At 35.8% G+C, this 15,117-nt stretch overlaps 1 protein-coding gene across 3 annotated transcripts in view; it reads left to right on the plus strand.

Annotated features, from left to right (window-relative positions):
• LUZP2 (leucine zipper protein 2) overlaps nt 1-15,117 on the plus strand; it is a 584,575-nt gene that overhangs the window by 256,839 nt on the left and 312,619 nt on the right. For all 3 annotated transcript variants that reach the window (XM_074401251.1, XM_010330380.3, XM_074401250.1), the window contains exon 4: nt 5,704-5,785. In XM_074401251.1, the coding sequence (XP_074257352.1) occupies nt 5,711-5,785 (75 nt within the window). In that variant the 5' untranslated portion in view covers nt 5,704-5,710. The remainder of the gene's footprint in view (nt 1-5,703; nt 5,786-15,117) is intronic.

A 15,117-nucleotide genomic window follows, 5' to 3' on the forward strand; every position in this document is an offset into this window, starting at 1 on the left:
TAAAAAATTGATTGTGATAATAATAATGAGGTGGTAAGGGATGGAATAATCTTATTAACACTACAAGTAGAATCAGCACAATATTATTAGTATTGGTTTGTTTATTTTTGAAGGAAGTATATTATGAAATATATTTTCATAAATTATTAAAAAGCCATATGATTTTTAAATTGCTTTTACAAGCCACAAAAATGGAAAAGGAAAACAAGTATTTTAATATAGAAACAAGCTCACATCTGCTATGCACTGACTAGGAGCTCTTCTAGTTGATTTGTATACATTTTCTTGTTTGATCTTCACAACTACCATTTGAAGTAGATATTATACCCATTTTATAGATGGCAAATTGTTGCTCAAAGTGCTTAGTGGAATTGCTGAAAATCATGTTAATTGGAGTTTAGATTTAAAATCTGCTGTGTCTTACTCCATCGCCCCACTTTTCCACTTTGGCTCACTGATTACAAGGCAAAAAGCTATTTAAAAGTTTACACACAAGATAGCATGTAGAGTAGACCCTAAGTCCCTTCTCATCAGCCTATATATCCTCCACTGACCTTGGTTCTTAATTCAGAACTCTATTATTGACATGCATTTGGATTGAGCTGATGACATCTATTAAAAAATATAAAATCAGGTGTCTTACACTGACTCATTATTATTTATAGTGACATGTTTATTATTTATTGAATATAAAATTATCTTCAAAGTGTAATATTAAGAAAAACTTGAAAAAGCAATCCAAACATGGTTCCAAAACCATATTATTTAAATGATTGTATTGGTTTGAAATAAAGCATCTCTTAAAATACCCATGCTCAATATTACACAAGTATTTGTGACTCTGTGAAGCAGTGATAGAGGACATAAGCAACAATTTCAATAGAAAGAATAGAACATTTTTCAGCTGGAAAATGGAAAATCTTGTCATTTGTAACAACATGGATGAAGCTGGAGGACATTATGTATGGTAAATAAGCTAGGCACAGAAAGACAAATACCCTATAATCTCACTCCTATTTGAAGCTTTAAAAAGTTGATGTCAAAGAAGTAGAGACTAGAGTGGTGGTTACCAGGGTCAGAGGTGGTTGGGGAGAGTGCTGGTGGTGAGATGTTGGCTAAAGAATACTAAATTTCAGTTGGATAAGAGAAATGAGTTTGAGAGATCTGTTGTACAAAGTGATGACTATACTTAATATACTATATTTTTGAAAAAATAAAATTAAAAAAATAACTTATTAAAAGAGACCTAGAGATGCTGAAAATGATTATTTTTATAGAGTTTTTCAGGTTAGGAATGGAGAATAAACAAAAATATAAAAACAAAAATTGATTTCTGCACAATACATTTGTAGCATCCAGTGAGAGACTGAGGAAGCCATAATGAGTTTGAGAAGATTTGAAAAAAAAAAATCTGTATGTAAAGATAAAAATAAAGATGGCTAAAGAGTAGCCCAGTCTGGGCTTCAGTGATAATAGAGAACCCCTTTTAGGTAGTTCCATAAAAAATAATATAATTAAATAAATCTTTTAGGGAAATTATTATTTCCTGGCTTTTAGGGAAATTATTATGTCAAACCCATTCAGGGCAGAAATAAAAATGTAGACCAGGGTGAGAAAACCCTACTTAGAGTCAAGGACAGGGAGATCTCAAGAGTGAGGACCATGGAGTAAGAGAACAATGAAGTCAGCCTTTCTTTGCCATAGGAGGGACACAGATGAGGAGACAGGCTTATGCATGATCTGAATGAAAAATCTATTCCCTTAGTTTGCTGATATTTTCTTAAAATATCTATGGCTGATTCACATGACACACAAAACACCACAAAAATCAGGAAAAATGTGAGTAGATGTTTAAGAATTTTAATCATCAAGTATACATGTGGTAAAGTATATAAACTACCAGATGATAGAACAAGACTTTCCAGAGAGGATGAAATGGAGAATATTTTGATCTTACTAATTCACAGTTTTATCTAAAATTAGAAACTTGTTTAAAATGCATAACCTGTATTATATACATAATCAAAATTAGAATGGGAGACTCAATAAATTATAATAATAGGTAACTTCTCAAAAGGATCAAAGATTTGATGCATTAGTTTTTTGCTGTTTACTTAAAAAGAGAAATATAAAAATTATGTTTATATTATGGTAAAAGAGGCTGTGTATCTCATTTTAAAAATTCACTTATTAGTAAACATTAAAAGAGAAAAAATATCACCTTTGGTTATCAAAAATAATAACTTATTGCAAATTTACGCATCTTCTCTGAGTTTGAAAGAGAGCAGTATGCTTGCAGGTGCCATTTGGCCACACGCCCAGCTCTCAATTATTACCTTGTTTTCTGGATCCTTTGTCCTAAGATCCTTAATATCTGGCTTCATCTGGACTAGTAATCCCAGAAGCTGTGCTTCTTTTATGTGACTCTGAAACCACTGGTCATAGCTAGTGATTCAGAGGTGGCCACCAAAACAAAAATGAATCAATTAGTGGTTCCCTCTGGAATTGTAACGTAGAGGCAGCTAATCAGCCTTTCTGTGTAGCTGGAACTAGACTATAAGTAAATTCAGGGGATATGCAGTGGCCACATACAACTATGTGGTGAGAAAGCAGAGAGAAAGGGGTGTGTGTGTGTGTGTGTGTGTGCACTTATATGAGAACAAGAGTGAGAAAATTAGAGTTGTGTTGGCTTGAGCATCATGCTTCAGGAATATTTACACAGCCTAGATTATGTTCATAGGAGAGTTCCCAGTGGATGGAGAGATTTTAAACCGTACCATGTCAGGACTGAGAATATATAACCACAAGAAGAATAGAGAATAGGACAGGACCCTGGAATGTCTGAAAAGCTGAAAATGTCCTTGAGCAAAAGAGAATAAAACCTCTTATTTTTTACTGTGGTTGGTTGATAGAGAGTCCCGGAAGGCAGTTTTGGACTCAGTGTACTAAAGCACTTTACAACAATGTTCTCTGAAAACTGAAGGGAAAAAAAAGCCTAAAATAGTGGCAAGTTCTCCATCTATGATGTTATTAAAATATAAGCTGATAGTCACTAGAAAGAAATGCCTTTCTGCAGAGTGGTTAGGGTGAAGGTGTTTTTATAGCTATAATCTGAGATGAAAGAGGTGTGAAATGATGGCCCTTTAAAATTCCTTGTAACACAAAATGTTATGCTAAAATATTTCAGTATTTGAGCTATCACAGGTATCACTCAAGCCATTAATTTTTTAGAATTAAAGTTTCAGTTTAGTACCAGGCATAGTCCTGCAGTAGTAGATATAGTGTGGCAATCTCAGTTGATTTGGGAAGGGGTGCAGAGGCAGGTCAGGAATCATCTCCACAGGAGGATAACTTAGCAAGTCTGTGAAGCAGAAATCTAAAACACTAGGGCAGTGAGCATGTGAAGACATAAGCTTAGCAGGAAGGCAGAAGAGATGAAGAGATATAGAAGACAAAAAATCTACTTTACCTTTCTGCCTGATAGTGTTCTTTGGCATGAAAATGTTCAGAATTCTCTACCTTTTCCAGCTTTGACAATTTGTTTTTAGTTCCCTAGATTGCCTATAGATGTCAGTATGGGGGACTTTTTTGGAAAAAATAGATAGATACCCATTCCCATACATTTATTATATCTATATGTATATATATCTATATCAATATATAAAAATTATATGCTCCTTGTTATTTTAATAAAATTTACTTTATTATTTAATTTTTGTTAAGTGTTTTATGAATATCCTTTAAAAATAAAAATGAGAATTTTAAATCAAAAAGTTTAAAAATTATTTTGTCATTTTTATTATAACTTTATTTTCAGTAGGAAATATAATTTTACTGTTTTCCACTCAGTGCTTGTTGAAGATCTGAGTGTTTGGTATAGCATGTAGTTTACTCCTTCTCTCCTTCCTTCCTTCATTCCTTCCTTCTTTCCTTCCTTCCTTCCTTCCTTCTTTCCTTCCTTCCTTCCTTCCTTCTTTCTTTTCTTCTTTTCCTACCTCCCCCCTCCCTCCTTCTCTCCCCGTAGAGATAGATAGTATAGTAAGTCTTTAAAGTCTGAGCACACAGACACTAAAACACCATTTCACTACCCCTCTATGCATTAGTTATCTGTCATAATACGATGCCATAGTTTGCTGTGGGGCTTATAAAAGTGTCTTGCACTTTGTAAGCCTACAATACATGTAGATATATATTATATTGTATTGTATTATGTTATATTACAAACAATCTATGGAAAATGTCAGAAGTAATAACGGAAGCCCAGATTTTATATGTTCATTATATGAAGCAAATCTGATGAATAAAACTAGTTTGAGACAATGATGGAAGCTGTGACTTAGAATCCACTTCAAGCACATTAAAAGGATCACCCAAGTGACTGTAATTATTCTATAACTTGTTATTACTATATTTTGATTTGTCAACCAAAGTCGAAAATGATTCCAAAAAACAGACAGACTTTCTTTCCCATTCTTGGAATTGGGACTAGGACATCAGTCTCAAGAGTAATTAATCTGGGGGCACCATTAACTCTTGCTGGGTGGAAGAGCAGCTCGTGGTTGTATAGAAAACATGGTGGTCAGAGGACAAACATCAGGGCGTGGAGTGGTGCCAGTGGTTATTGCCATGACCTAACATTTGTTAAGTAATTATTTTACCAGCATTGTGGTAAGCATTTTGCTTACATTATGTCATCTTAATATGAGCCCAAGCCTATAGGCTAGTTCTACCCTTGTGCCTGTTTTTTGGATGAAGAAATTGAGTATGAGAGGGTATGTCAGTTGTCAAATATCCAGAGCTAGTCTTTTAGCACTAGATTGAAGTTTTAAATTAGTTTAGGTGCTGGTAAGACTCAAACAGGTTTCTATTTTGTTGTTGCTCTTGCTTTGAGAGAATTTCTATAACCAGGAATTACCACACACACAAACACAAATACACTACCCTTTATCTAATATCTGATGTGTTTGAGGTGATAGCTTGAGTAAAAAAATACAATCAAGACACAGAAAGATAATATGATGTGTTACAAATGAATAAGTCCTAAATCCTTAAGAGAAAAACAAATGTAGGGAAATATCACTATTTTTAACAAGGGAGACAGGATCCTTATGCACTACTGAGCTTGAGATACAATGCATATATATGCATAGGCATGCATTTCCTTTATTAGCTCCATTAGATGAGACAGGCCTCAAGTTAGATATGTTTCTTTTCCCTGTTTTTATAAAAGGGCTCAGGCCTTACAAAAGATGTATAAAGCACAATACTTTACAATTAATTAATTAGGAGCATCAGAAGGGAGCAGTAATTTTATCCTATCAGCAAGTCTATGGTGACTTTTTCTAACCAGCAAGTTCATACCCCAGTATGCTATTGGTGAAATTATCTTTTCAACTTGAATTATATATTGCTTTGATTTAACACATCATGTAGTTCACAGATGATTCACACAGTGGTATTTTTGTAAAACATAATAGCAAGGTAATTAAAAAAACATTCAACTTGCATTTAGTATTTGCATGGGAGAGAAAGCTTTTTATTACCGGAATCTTTAAACATATCTTGTTTGCTTAACTGTGGCTTTATGCAATTCTAGTTGTCTGTGTCCTAAATGTAGACAGCAAAGCCTCCTTTTATAATGTACATAAAAAATAATGGAAGTATATTGTTTTCTTTCTTATGCTCTGTTTTCTACTTAACTAGAGAAGAAATGAAGTCTCTTCAGGAGGCCCTGCAAAATCAACTTAAAGAGACATCAGAGAAAGCAGAAAAACACCAGGCAACTGTAAGTGTGTTTCTTCTTTGTGCCCTTTGCTTTAGGGCTGGGATATTGTTAATTTATTTTTCAAAAATCACTATGGAACAAACACAAATGTTAAAAAAAAAAAAAAAAGTGAAAATACAAAAAAAAAAAAAAAGCATCAGTCAATGTGATCAGAATAGTACTTGGTCAGCATTCATTCCTGGAAAAGGTTAATGTTTTATTTGATTATTGGGGAGGTCATCTACTTCCTAGTCTACTTTTAAGAATGAGAAACTAACGGACAGAGTGGGGCAAGGATTCTGGTGTCAGGACCTTGTCAGTGGCTCTCAGATCGTGGGATGTCACTGACCGTTAAGTAAATTAAGCTAAGTGATGGCTAAGTCATGCCCCACATCTGCTGAATGAGAATCTCTCAGGAGCAGGGCCATGCTATCTGCCTATTTAATCTATCTCATAGGTTATTCTAATGCACCCTGAAGTTTAAGAATCAAACTCTTCTCCTGACAGCTAGAACTGTGAGAATAAAACTAGGAAATAAACTTTCTCACCTGAAATGATGTTTCCTTGACCCCACCATTTCAGCTCTTACTACGAATATTTACCACAGGCAGGAGGGGTGCTGTTCCTGAGAGCCATGCTGAAAACTACATTTCTACTGGATTCCCCAAAGCCACCTTACACACCATATATAGAGATTAGATCTTATATCTTGTTTTCAGGATCTGAGTCTGTTTTAAAATATAGCGTATTAATAGAACATATGAGGTATAGCAAGGCCAACAGATCAGGAAAAGACTGCCACTGAAAATATAGCTTATTTCTCACAGTTCTAGCTGTACACCATAGAGGGTTCACATGGGGAGACACCCGGGCTGTTCATGAGGCAGAGGGAGGGGAAGAAACTGTGGGTAAGAGGCTTTACTGTGGTTTCTGAGGCAATGAACAAGTGAGGCAGGATAAGTGGGCTTGGGATTGGACAGTTTAAGTGATTTTTGGTTGGCTCTGGGGCACAGCAGCTGTCCTGACTTGTTACCTATCCCTAAAGTGATTAGGGCAAATCCATAGTAGCCCGGGGCAATTTAAAAGGGGGACATTTGGGAGTGTTGTTTTTCAAATGTTGGTTGTATTTGAAAGGTGTGCCTCTGGGAGGAGGACTTCTCCTCTCTGAGGTGTTGAAGCAGCAGTAAGAGAGTCCGGAGCTAAGGCAGGGCGATCAAGCATATGCTTGGGTTGTTTAGAACAAGGCTGATCCAGCACATGCATGAAGAACAAATGTTAGTGCATCAAGTTTAAAGAAGTTAAAACCATGGTGAAGCCTGAATCTCCATTTAGGTCAATTACCTGGAATCCTAAGCTCTCTAAACACAGTCAGCCTGCCTTTTACCAGGCTTCATTTAACAACCTTGATTAAAATGTGGAGTTTTCATCTGAAACTCAGTCCAGTCTGTCATCTGCAATGCCTGATTTCAGGGAACAGCCTTTCTAATAATGACTGTTGACTTTTCGAAGTACAGAATTATTTCATGTTAAGGATTCACTGTTATCTGTTCTGTTCACCTGTTTGCATGGGCATGTTGGTTCATTGCTATGCTGTGGCAACTCTCACTGCTCACTTGAAATGTGGCCTAAAGTCTGGCTCACTGGATACCAAATGTTACATAAAAGAATAGACATATTTTTAGCACCAGCTTGTTGATCCATCCTCCCAACATCTGACCTAGCTTAGTGAATGGTCCTAATTGCAATCACATTTCTGCCGTGGCTAATCATATTTAATCTGGGTTTCTTCATAGTCTAATGACAGATGATGGCAGAGCAGAATAGAAGTGTTCACACAGACTACTTTCTCTTGCCTTCATAATAAAACTGTATTGTTGGTTCCTTAAAAAGTAACTCGAGGTGTTTCTAGCTTGCATTTACACAGCTAAAAGGCAGAAGAGCTAAGGCATGAACTCAAAAATTATTCCAGGAAATTATGCAAACTGAGAGATAAAAGGAAGAGAGTTATAACTTTAGAAAGATCACCACCAAAGTCAGAGTATCCAAGCATGAAAAATGTCATGGACAGAGAATGTAGACTGAGTCACCTTTGCTCTCATCTCAGCATGCCTGCGGTGCCTTCCTTATGACTGAACACTGAATCCTGAGGGAAGGTTTCTCTTTCCCCACAAATACTTCACTAAACCAGAAACTTCCTAAAGAGACATAACTTAACATGTGTTTCAGCGTAAGAATTTCAGGGTTTAAATTTCTAGGAGGCCATTTACTAGATCTATAAATTCACTAGCTCATTACCAGACTTGATCAAGCTTTTTAACTTCTGTAAGTTTCCTTATTATCACATTTAAGGGGTGATTCACATTAGATTAATGTACATAATTTCTCTAAAATTGTAATCTGGCATGTAGTAGATAGTAGACATTAAACTAATGTCATTCCCTTTCCTTCTGTGCTTCCCATTTTAATTTCATCTTCATCACTTCTCAACTGAATGATTATAAGAAGTCATTGATTTCTCTGAGACTTTTTCATTGTAAGAAGTATGCCAATGGTACTTATATAGCAGGTTATTTGGTGATTATATGAGATGATGTATGCATGGTTGAGCAGAAGACATAATCAATTATAAGCAACTTCTAAATTGTATGCTATCATCATCATCATTTTAGTATTTTTTCTTTCTAACTATTTAAAACCTTTGTTATATGGTAATATCACAGTGAAAATTATCAGGGATGACATAAGAATGCATACCTAATAAAAGGAATATTAAAATAATATGTCCTATTGTTCATAGTTTAGGATGTTCTGTTTCTTCAATTCTATTTACATTACTATTCAAAATCATTTTGTATTGCAACATCTGGATACTGCCACATGGATTTTCAATGACTATTCTTAAAAACTGACATTGAAATGTTTGAGAGTGACCTCAAGTTGCCAGAGACCTACAAATGGTTTCTTTATAGGAATCAGACATATTACCTATCAGTGATCAGGGGCAACACGGCATCATTTTTACTGTTATTAAAAACTACTAGATGGTGAGGTTTTTCACCAATGGCTTGCATTTTCTTAATTGTAGACTATTTCTTTTTTATTCATTGTTCTTGTTAATTTCTTTTTTTTTTTTTCCATAGTTTATTGGGGCACAGGTGGTATTCCATTATATGAACAAATTCTTTAGTAGTGATTTGCAAGATTTTGGTGCACTCATCACTGCACCCTGTTTGTAGTCTTTTATCCCTCACCTCCCTACCACCCTTCCTCCCAAGTCCCCAAAGTCCACCCTATCATTCTTATGCCTTTGTATCCTCATAGCTTAGCTCCCATGTATCAGTGAGAACATACAATATTTGGTTTTCAGTTTCTGAGTTACTTCACTTAGAATAATAGTCTCCAATCTCATCCAGGTCGCTTCAAATGGTGTTAATTCCTTCCTTTTTATGGCTGAGTAGTATTCCATTGTGTATGTGTATACACATATATATATGTGTATATATATACACCACAGTATTTACATACACAGTAGTATTCCACTGTGTATGTATATATATATATATATATATATACATACACACATATATACTACAGTTTTCTTATCCACTTGTTGATTGATGGGCATTTGGGTTGGTTCCACCATTTTGCAGTAGTGAATTGTGTGCTATAAACATGCATGCACAAGTATCTTTTTCATATAATGACTTATTTTCCTGAGTAGATACCCAGTAGTGGGATTGATGGATCAAATGGTGGATCTACTTTTAGTTAGTTATTTAAGGAATCACCACACTGTTTTCCACGGTGGCTGTACTAGCTTACACCAGCAGCATAGAAGTCTTCCCTGATCACTGCATCTATGCCAACATCTACTGTTTATTGACTTTTTAATTATGGCCGTTCTTGCAGGAGTAGGTGGTATGGCATCATGATTTTGATTTACATTTCCCTGATCATTTGAGCATTTTTTCATATGTTTGTTGGCCATTTTTATATCTTCTTTGAGAATTGTCTATTCATGTTCTTAGCCTACTTTTTAATGGAATTTTTTTCTAATTTGAGTTCATTGTAGATTCTGGATATTAGTCCTTTGTCAGATGTATAGATTGTGAAGATTTTCTTCCAGTCTGTAAGTTGTCTGTTTACTCTGCCAACTGTTCCTTTTGTCATACAAATGCTCTTTAGTTTAATTAAGTCCCAACTATTTATCTGTTTTTTGTTTTTTGTTTTTTGGTTTTTTTTTTTTTTTGAGATGGAGTTTCGCTCTTGTTACCCAGGCTGGAGTGCAATGGGGCGATCTTGGCTCACCGCAACCTCTGCTTCCTGGGTTCAAGCAATTCTCCTGCCTCAGCCTCCTGAGTAGCTGGGATTACAGGCATGCGCCACCATGTCCAGCTCATTTTTTGTATTTTTAGTAGAGACAGGGTTTCACCATGTTGACCAGGATGGTCTCGATCTCTTGACCTCGTGATCCACCCGCCTTGGCCTCCCAAAGTGCTGGGATTACAGGCTTGAGCCACCGCGCCCGGCCCTATCTCTGTTTTTATTGCATTTGCTTTTGGGTTCTTTGTCATGAGATCCTTGCCTAAGCAAATGTCAAGAATGGTTTTTACAATGTTATCCTCTAGAATTTTTATAGTTTCATGTATTAAGTTCTTAATCCATCTTGAGTAGATTTTTGTATAAGGTGAGAGACAAATGTGGTTTTATTCTCATATATATGGCTAACCAATTATCCCAGCACCATTTGTTGAAAAGGATGTCCTTTCCCCACCTTATATTTTTGTTTGCTTTGTCAACGATCAGTTGGCTGTAAGTATTTGGGTTTATTTCTGGGTTCTCTATTATGTTTCATTGGCCTATGTGCCTACTTTTATACCGATACCATCTGTTTTGGTGACTGTGGCCTTATAGTTTGAAATCAGGTTGTATGATGCCTCCAGATTTGTTCTTTTTGCTTAGTCTTGCTTTGGCTATACAGGCTCTTTTTTGGTTCCCTATGAATTTTAGAATTGCTTTTCCTAATTCTGTGAAGAATTCTAATGTTGGGATTCAGGGGTTCAGGGGAGCCCTCATTTCCCCTGAGAGGAACTTTCTCCAGGTTCTTGGTCTATTTCTCCCCAAGAATGGGAGAGGAGACCATGTCGCAGTGTGCAGTAAATGCCGGACTCAGAAGTGCTTGTAGAAAGTGATTTATTTATGTAGAGAGAGAAAAAGGAGGAGGAGAGAGAAAGAAACAGCTAACTCTCACGCTGAATGAAAGAAAGAAAAGCTTCTCTCACACTGAGTGAGAAGGGTTCCCAGAGGGAGAAAACCAGAGGAGGAAATCTCTCCTCACACTGAGAGAATCCAGAAAGATGGAATCCAGGAGAGGAAAGTCAGCTTCCACACTGAATGGAAGGGAATTGAGAGAGAGAGGGAGTTTAGGAGGGGAAGACAGGCTTCCACGAGAGAGTGTGGAAGGGGACTTGAGAGGGGAAATCCAAGAGAGAGAAAGACAGCTTCCATGACGGGAATGTTCATGGAAGGGGACCCAAACATGGAGTCTGAAGGGGTGTGGGAGAAGGGGACTTTTAACCTGGGTGGAACCCCCACATTCTCTAAGACCTCTGGCCAATGAAAGGAGTTCCTTAGCACTTCCACTAAAGTGATTGTCTTTTTGATTCTTCCTGCACCCTTGAAAATTAAAATAGAGACCATTAAATCTCCCGGATGGAGAGAGATGGGAGCGGGGCATGTCACTGGAAAGTTCTTGCTCTTAAAACTATACCTCCTTGTGGACCCGGAAAGAGAACACATTCCCTCAGAATGATGGTGGTTTTTGATGAAGATTGTGTTGAATTTGTAGATGATTGCTTTTGATAGTATGGTCATTTTCATAATATTTATTCTATCCATGAGCATGGGATGTGTTTCCATTCAGCTGTGTCATCTATGATTTCTTTCAGCAGTGTTTTGCAGTTTTCCTTGTAGAAGTCTTTTGCCTCTCTGTTTGGTATATTCTTAAGTATTTTATTTTATTCTATTTTTTGCAGCTATTGCAAAACGGTTGCATCCTTGATTTCATTCTCCACTTGGTCACTGTTGTTATATAGAAGAGCTGCTGATTTGTGTACAGTAATCTGCTCTCTGGAAACTTTACTGAATTCTTTTATCAGTTCTAGGAGCTTTCTGGAGGAGTCTTTAGGGTTTTCAAGGTAAACGATAATATCATCAGCAAACAGTGACAGTTTGACTTTCTCATCACCAATTTGGATGCCCCTTTATTTCTTTCTCTTGTCTGATTGCTCCGGCTAAGGTTTCCAGTACTATGTTGAAGAGGAGGGGTGAGAGTGGGCATCCTTGTCTTGTTCCAGTTGTCAGAGGGAATGCTTTGAACTTTATCCCATTCATTATTATATTGGCTGTGGCTTTGCCGTAGATAGCTTTTATTATGTTGAGGTATAGCCATTGTATGCCAATTTTGCTGAGAGTTTTAATCATAAAAGGATGCTGAGTTTTGCCAAATGCTTGTTCTGCATCTATTGAGATTATCATGAGATTTTTATCTTTAATTCTCTTTATGTGGTGTATCCCATTTATTGACTTATCTATGTTAAATCAGCTCTGCATCCCTGGTATAAAAGCAACTTGATCATGGTGGGTTTTCTTTTTGATACGTTGTTGGATTTGGTTAACTAGTATTTTGTTAAGAATTTTAGTGTCTATGTTCATCAAGGATATTGGTCTGCAGTTGTTGTTTTTTTTGTTTGTTTGTTTGTTTGTTTGTTTTTTGTTGTTTTTTTTTTTTTTTTGGTTATGTCTTTTCCTGGTTTTGGTATTAGGGTGATGCTGAGTTCATAGAGTGAATTAGGGTAGTTTCCCTTTTTTTCTATCTTGTGGAATAGTGTTAAAAGGATTGTTACCAATTGTTCTTTGAATGTCTGGTAGAATTCTGCTGTGAATCCTTCTGGTCCTGGACTTTTTTTGTTAGTAATTTTAAAATTACTATTTCAATCTTGCTGCTTGTTAATGGTCTGTTTCAGGTATTTATTTCTTCCTGGTTTAAAATAGGTGGGTTGTATTTCTTCAGGAATTTACACATCTCGTCTAGGTTTTCTTGTTTTTGTGCATAAAGGTGTTCATAGTAACCTCAAATAGTCTTTTGTATTTCAGTGGTGCCAGCTGTAATATCTCCTGTTTCATTTCTTAGTGAGATTATTTGCATTTTCTTCTTTTCTTAATCTTGTTATTATTCTATCAATTTTATTTATCTTTTCAAAGAACCAGCTTTTTGTTTCATCTGTCTTTTGCATTGGTTGTTTTTGTTTCAGTTTCATTTAGTCCTGCTCTGATCTTGGTTATTTTCTTTCTTCTTCTGGGTTTGGCTTTGGTTTGTTCTTGTTTCTGTAGTTCCTTTAGATGTGACCTTAGAGTACCAGTTCGTACTCTTTCAGTCTTTTTGATGTAGACATTTAGGGCTATGAACTTCTGTCTTAGCACTGCCTTTGCTGTATTCCAGAGGTTTTGATAGGTTGTGTCATTGTTGTCATTCAGGTCAAATAATTTTTAATTTTCATCTTGGTTTCATTTTGGACCCAATGCTCATTCAGTAACAGGTTATTTATTTTCCATGTATTTTCATGGTTTTGAAGATTCCTTTTGGAGTTCATTTCCAGTTTTTTTCCACTGTGATCTGAGAGAGTGTTCAATATAATTTTAATTTTCTTAAACTTATTGTAACTCATTTTATGGCCTGTCATATGGTTTATCTTGAAGAAAGTGCCATGTGCTATTGAACAGAATGTGTATTCTGCAGTTGTTGGATAAAACGTTTTGTGTATCTCTGTTAAGTCTATTTGTTCCAAGGTATAGTTTAAAATCATTGTTTCTTTGTTTACATTCTCTCTTGATGACTTTACTAGTACTGTCAGTGGAGTATTGAAGTCCCCCACTATTATTGTATTGCTGTCTCTCTCATTTCTTAGGTCTATCAGGACTTATTTTAAATTTGGGAACTCCAGTGTTAGGTGCATATATATTTAGGATTGTGATATTTTCTTGTTGGACAAGCCTGTTTACCATTATATAATGTCCCACTTTGACTCTTTTAATGGCTGTTGCTTTGAAGTTTGTTTTGTCTGATATAACAATAGCTACCCTTGCTTGTTTTCAGTATCCATTTGCATGAAATGCCTTTTTCTACTACTTTACTTTAAGTTTATATGAGTCCTTATGTGTTAGGCAAGTCTCCTGAAGACCGCAGAGAGTTAGATGGTTGGTGAGTTGTTTCTTTTTTCTTTCTTTCTTTCTTTTTTTTTTTTTTTTTGAGATGGAGTCTTGCTCTGTCACCCAGGCTAGAGTGCAGTGGTGCTATCTCAGCTCACTGTAAACTTTGCTTCCTGGATTCAAGTGATTCATTCTCCTATCTCAGCCTCCTGAATAGCTAGGATTTTACAGGCACATGTCACCACACCCAGCTAATTTTTGCATTTTAGTAGAGACAAGGTTTCTTCGTGTTGGCCAGGCTGGTCCGGAACTTCTGACCTCAGGTAACCCACCCACCTCGGCCTCCTAAAGTGCTGGGATTACAGGAATGAACCACCAGGCTTAGCCGGTTCTTATTCATTCTGTAGTTCTGTATTTTTCAAGTGGAACATTTAGGCCATTTACAGTCAATGTTAGTACTGAGATGTGAAGTATCATTTCATTAATTGTGCTATTTGTTGCCTATGTACTTTTTTGGTGTTGTTTTTTGTTTTTGCTTTTTAAATTGTATTTTTGTTTTATAAGTCCTGTGTGAATTATGCTTTAAAGAGGTTCTGTTTTTGTGTTTCCAGAATTTGTTTCAAGATTTAGCACCCCTTTTAGCAGTCGTTATAATGGTGGCTTGGTAGTGGCAAACTTGCTCAGCATTTATTTGTCTGAAAAAGACTGTATCTTTCCTTCATGTATGATGCTTAGTTTCACTGGATAAAAATATCTCATAAAATGAGAATTTGGGCTCTTTATTTACTTTCCAGAAAATACTTGCATTTATTAGGAATTAATTGGACATTGAAAATTAGGTAAAAGCCATCATTAAAATTTTATTTTGGAATTTGGGGAAATGGATGCCTTTTAGTGCAATAAAATTCCAAATGCATTGATCTATTCAAGTATTATATTTCTTACTGCAAAAATTTTGGAATTTTATTCTAATCTAACTAAGGACTATTGTATAAACTTTCAAATTTATCAGTGGACAGTTGCTTTTAATACTTTAAATTGTGAATGTGGCCTTTTTCTCCCTTTTATTTTGACATTTTAACATTTGAGTCTTTTATTCAATTTTTATCATAATCTTTTCTCTTTAGCATAATCTTTTCAAAAAA

The sequence above is a fragment of the Saimiri boliviensis genome, chromosome 6, assembly GCF_048565385.1.
Source record: "Saimiri boliviensis isolate mSaiBol1 chromosome 6, mSaiBol1.pri, whole genome shotgun sequence".
NCBI classification, from domain to species: domain Eukaryota; kingdom Metazoa; phylum Chordata; class Mammalia; order Primates; family Cebidae; genus Saimiri; species Saimiri boliviensis.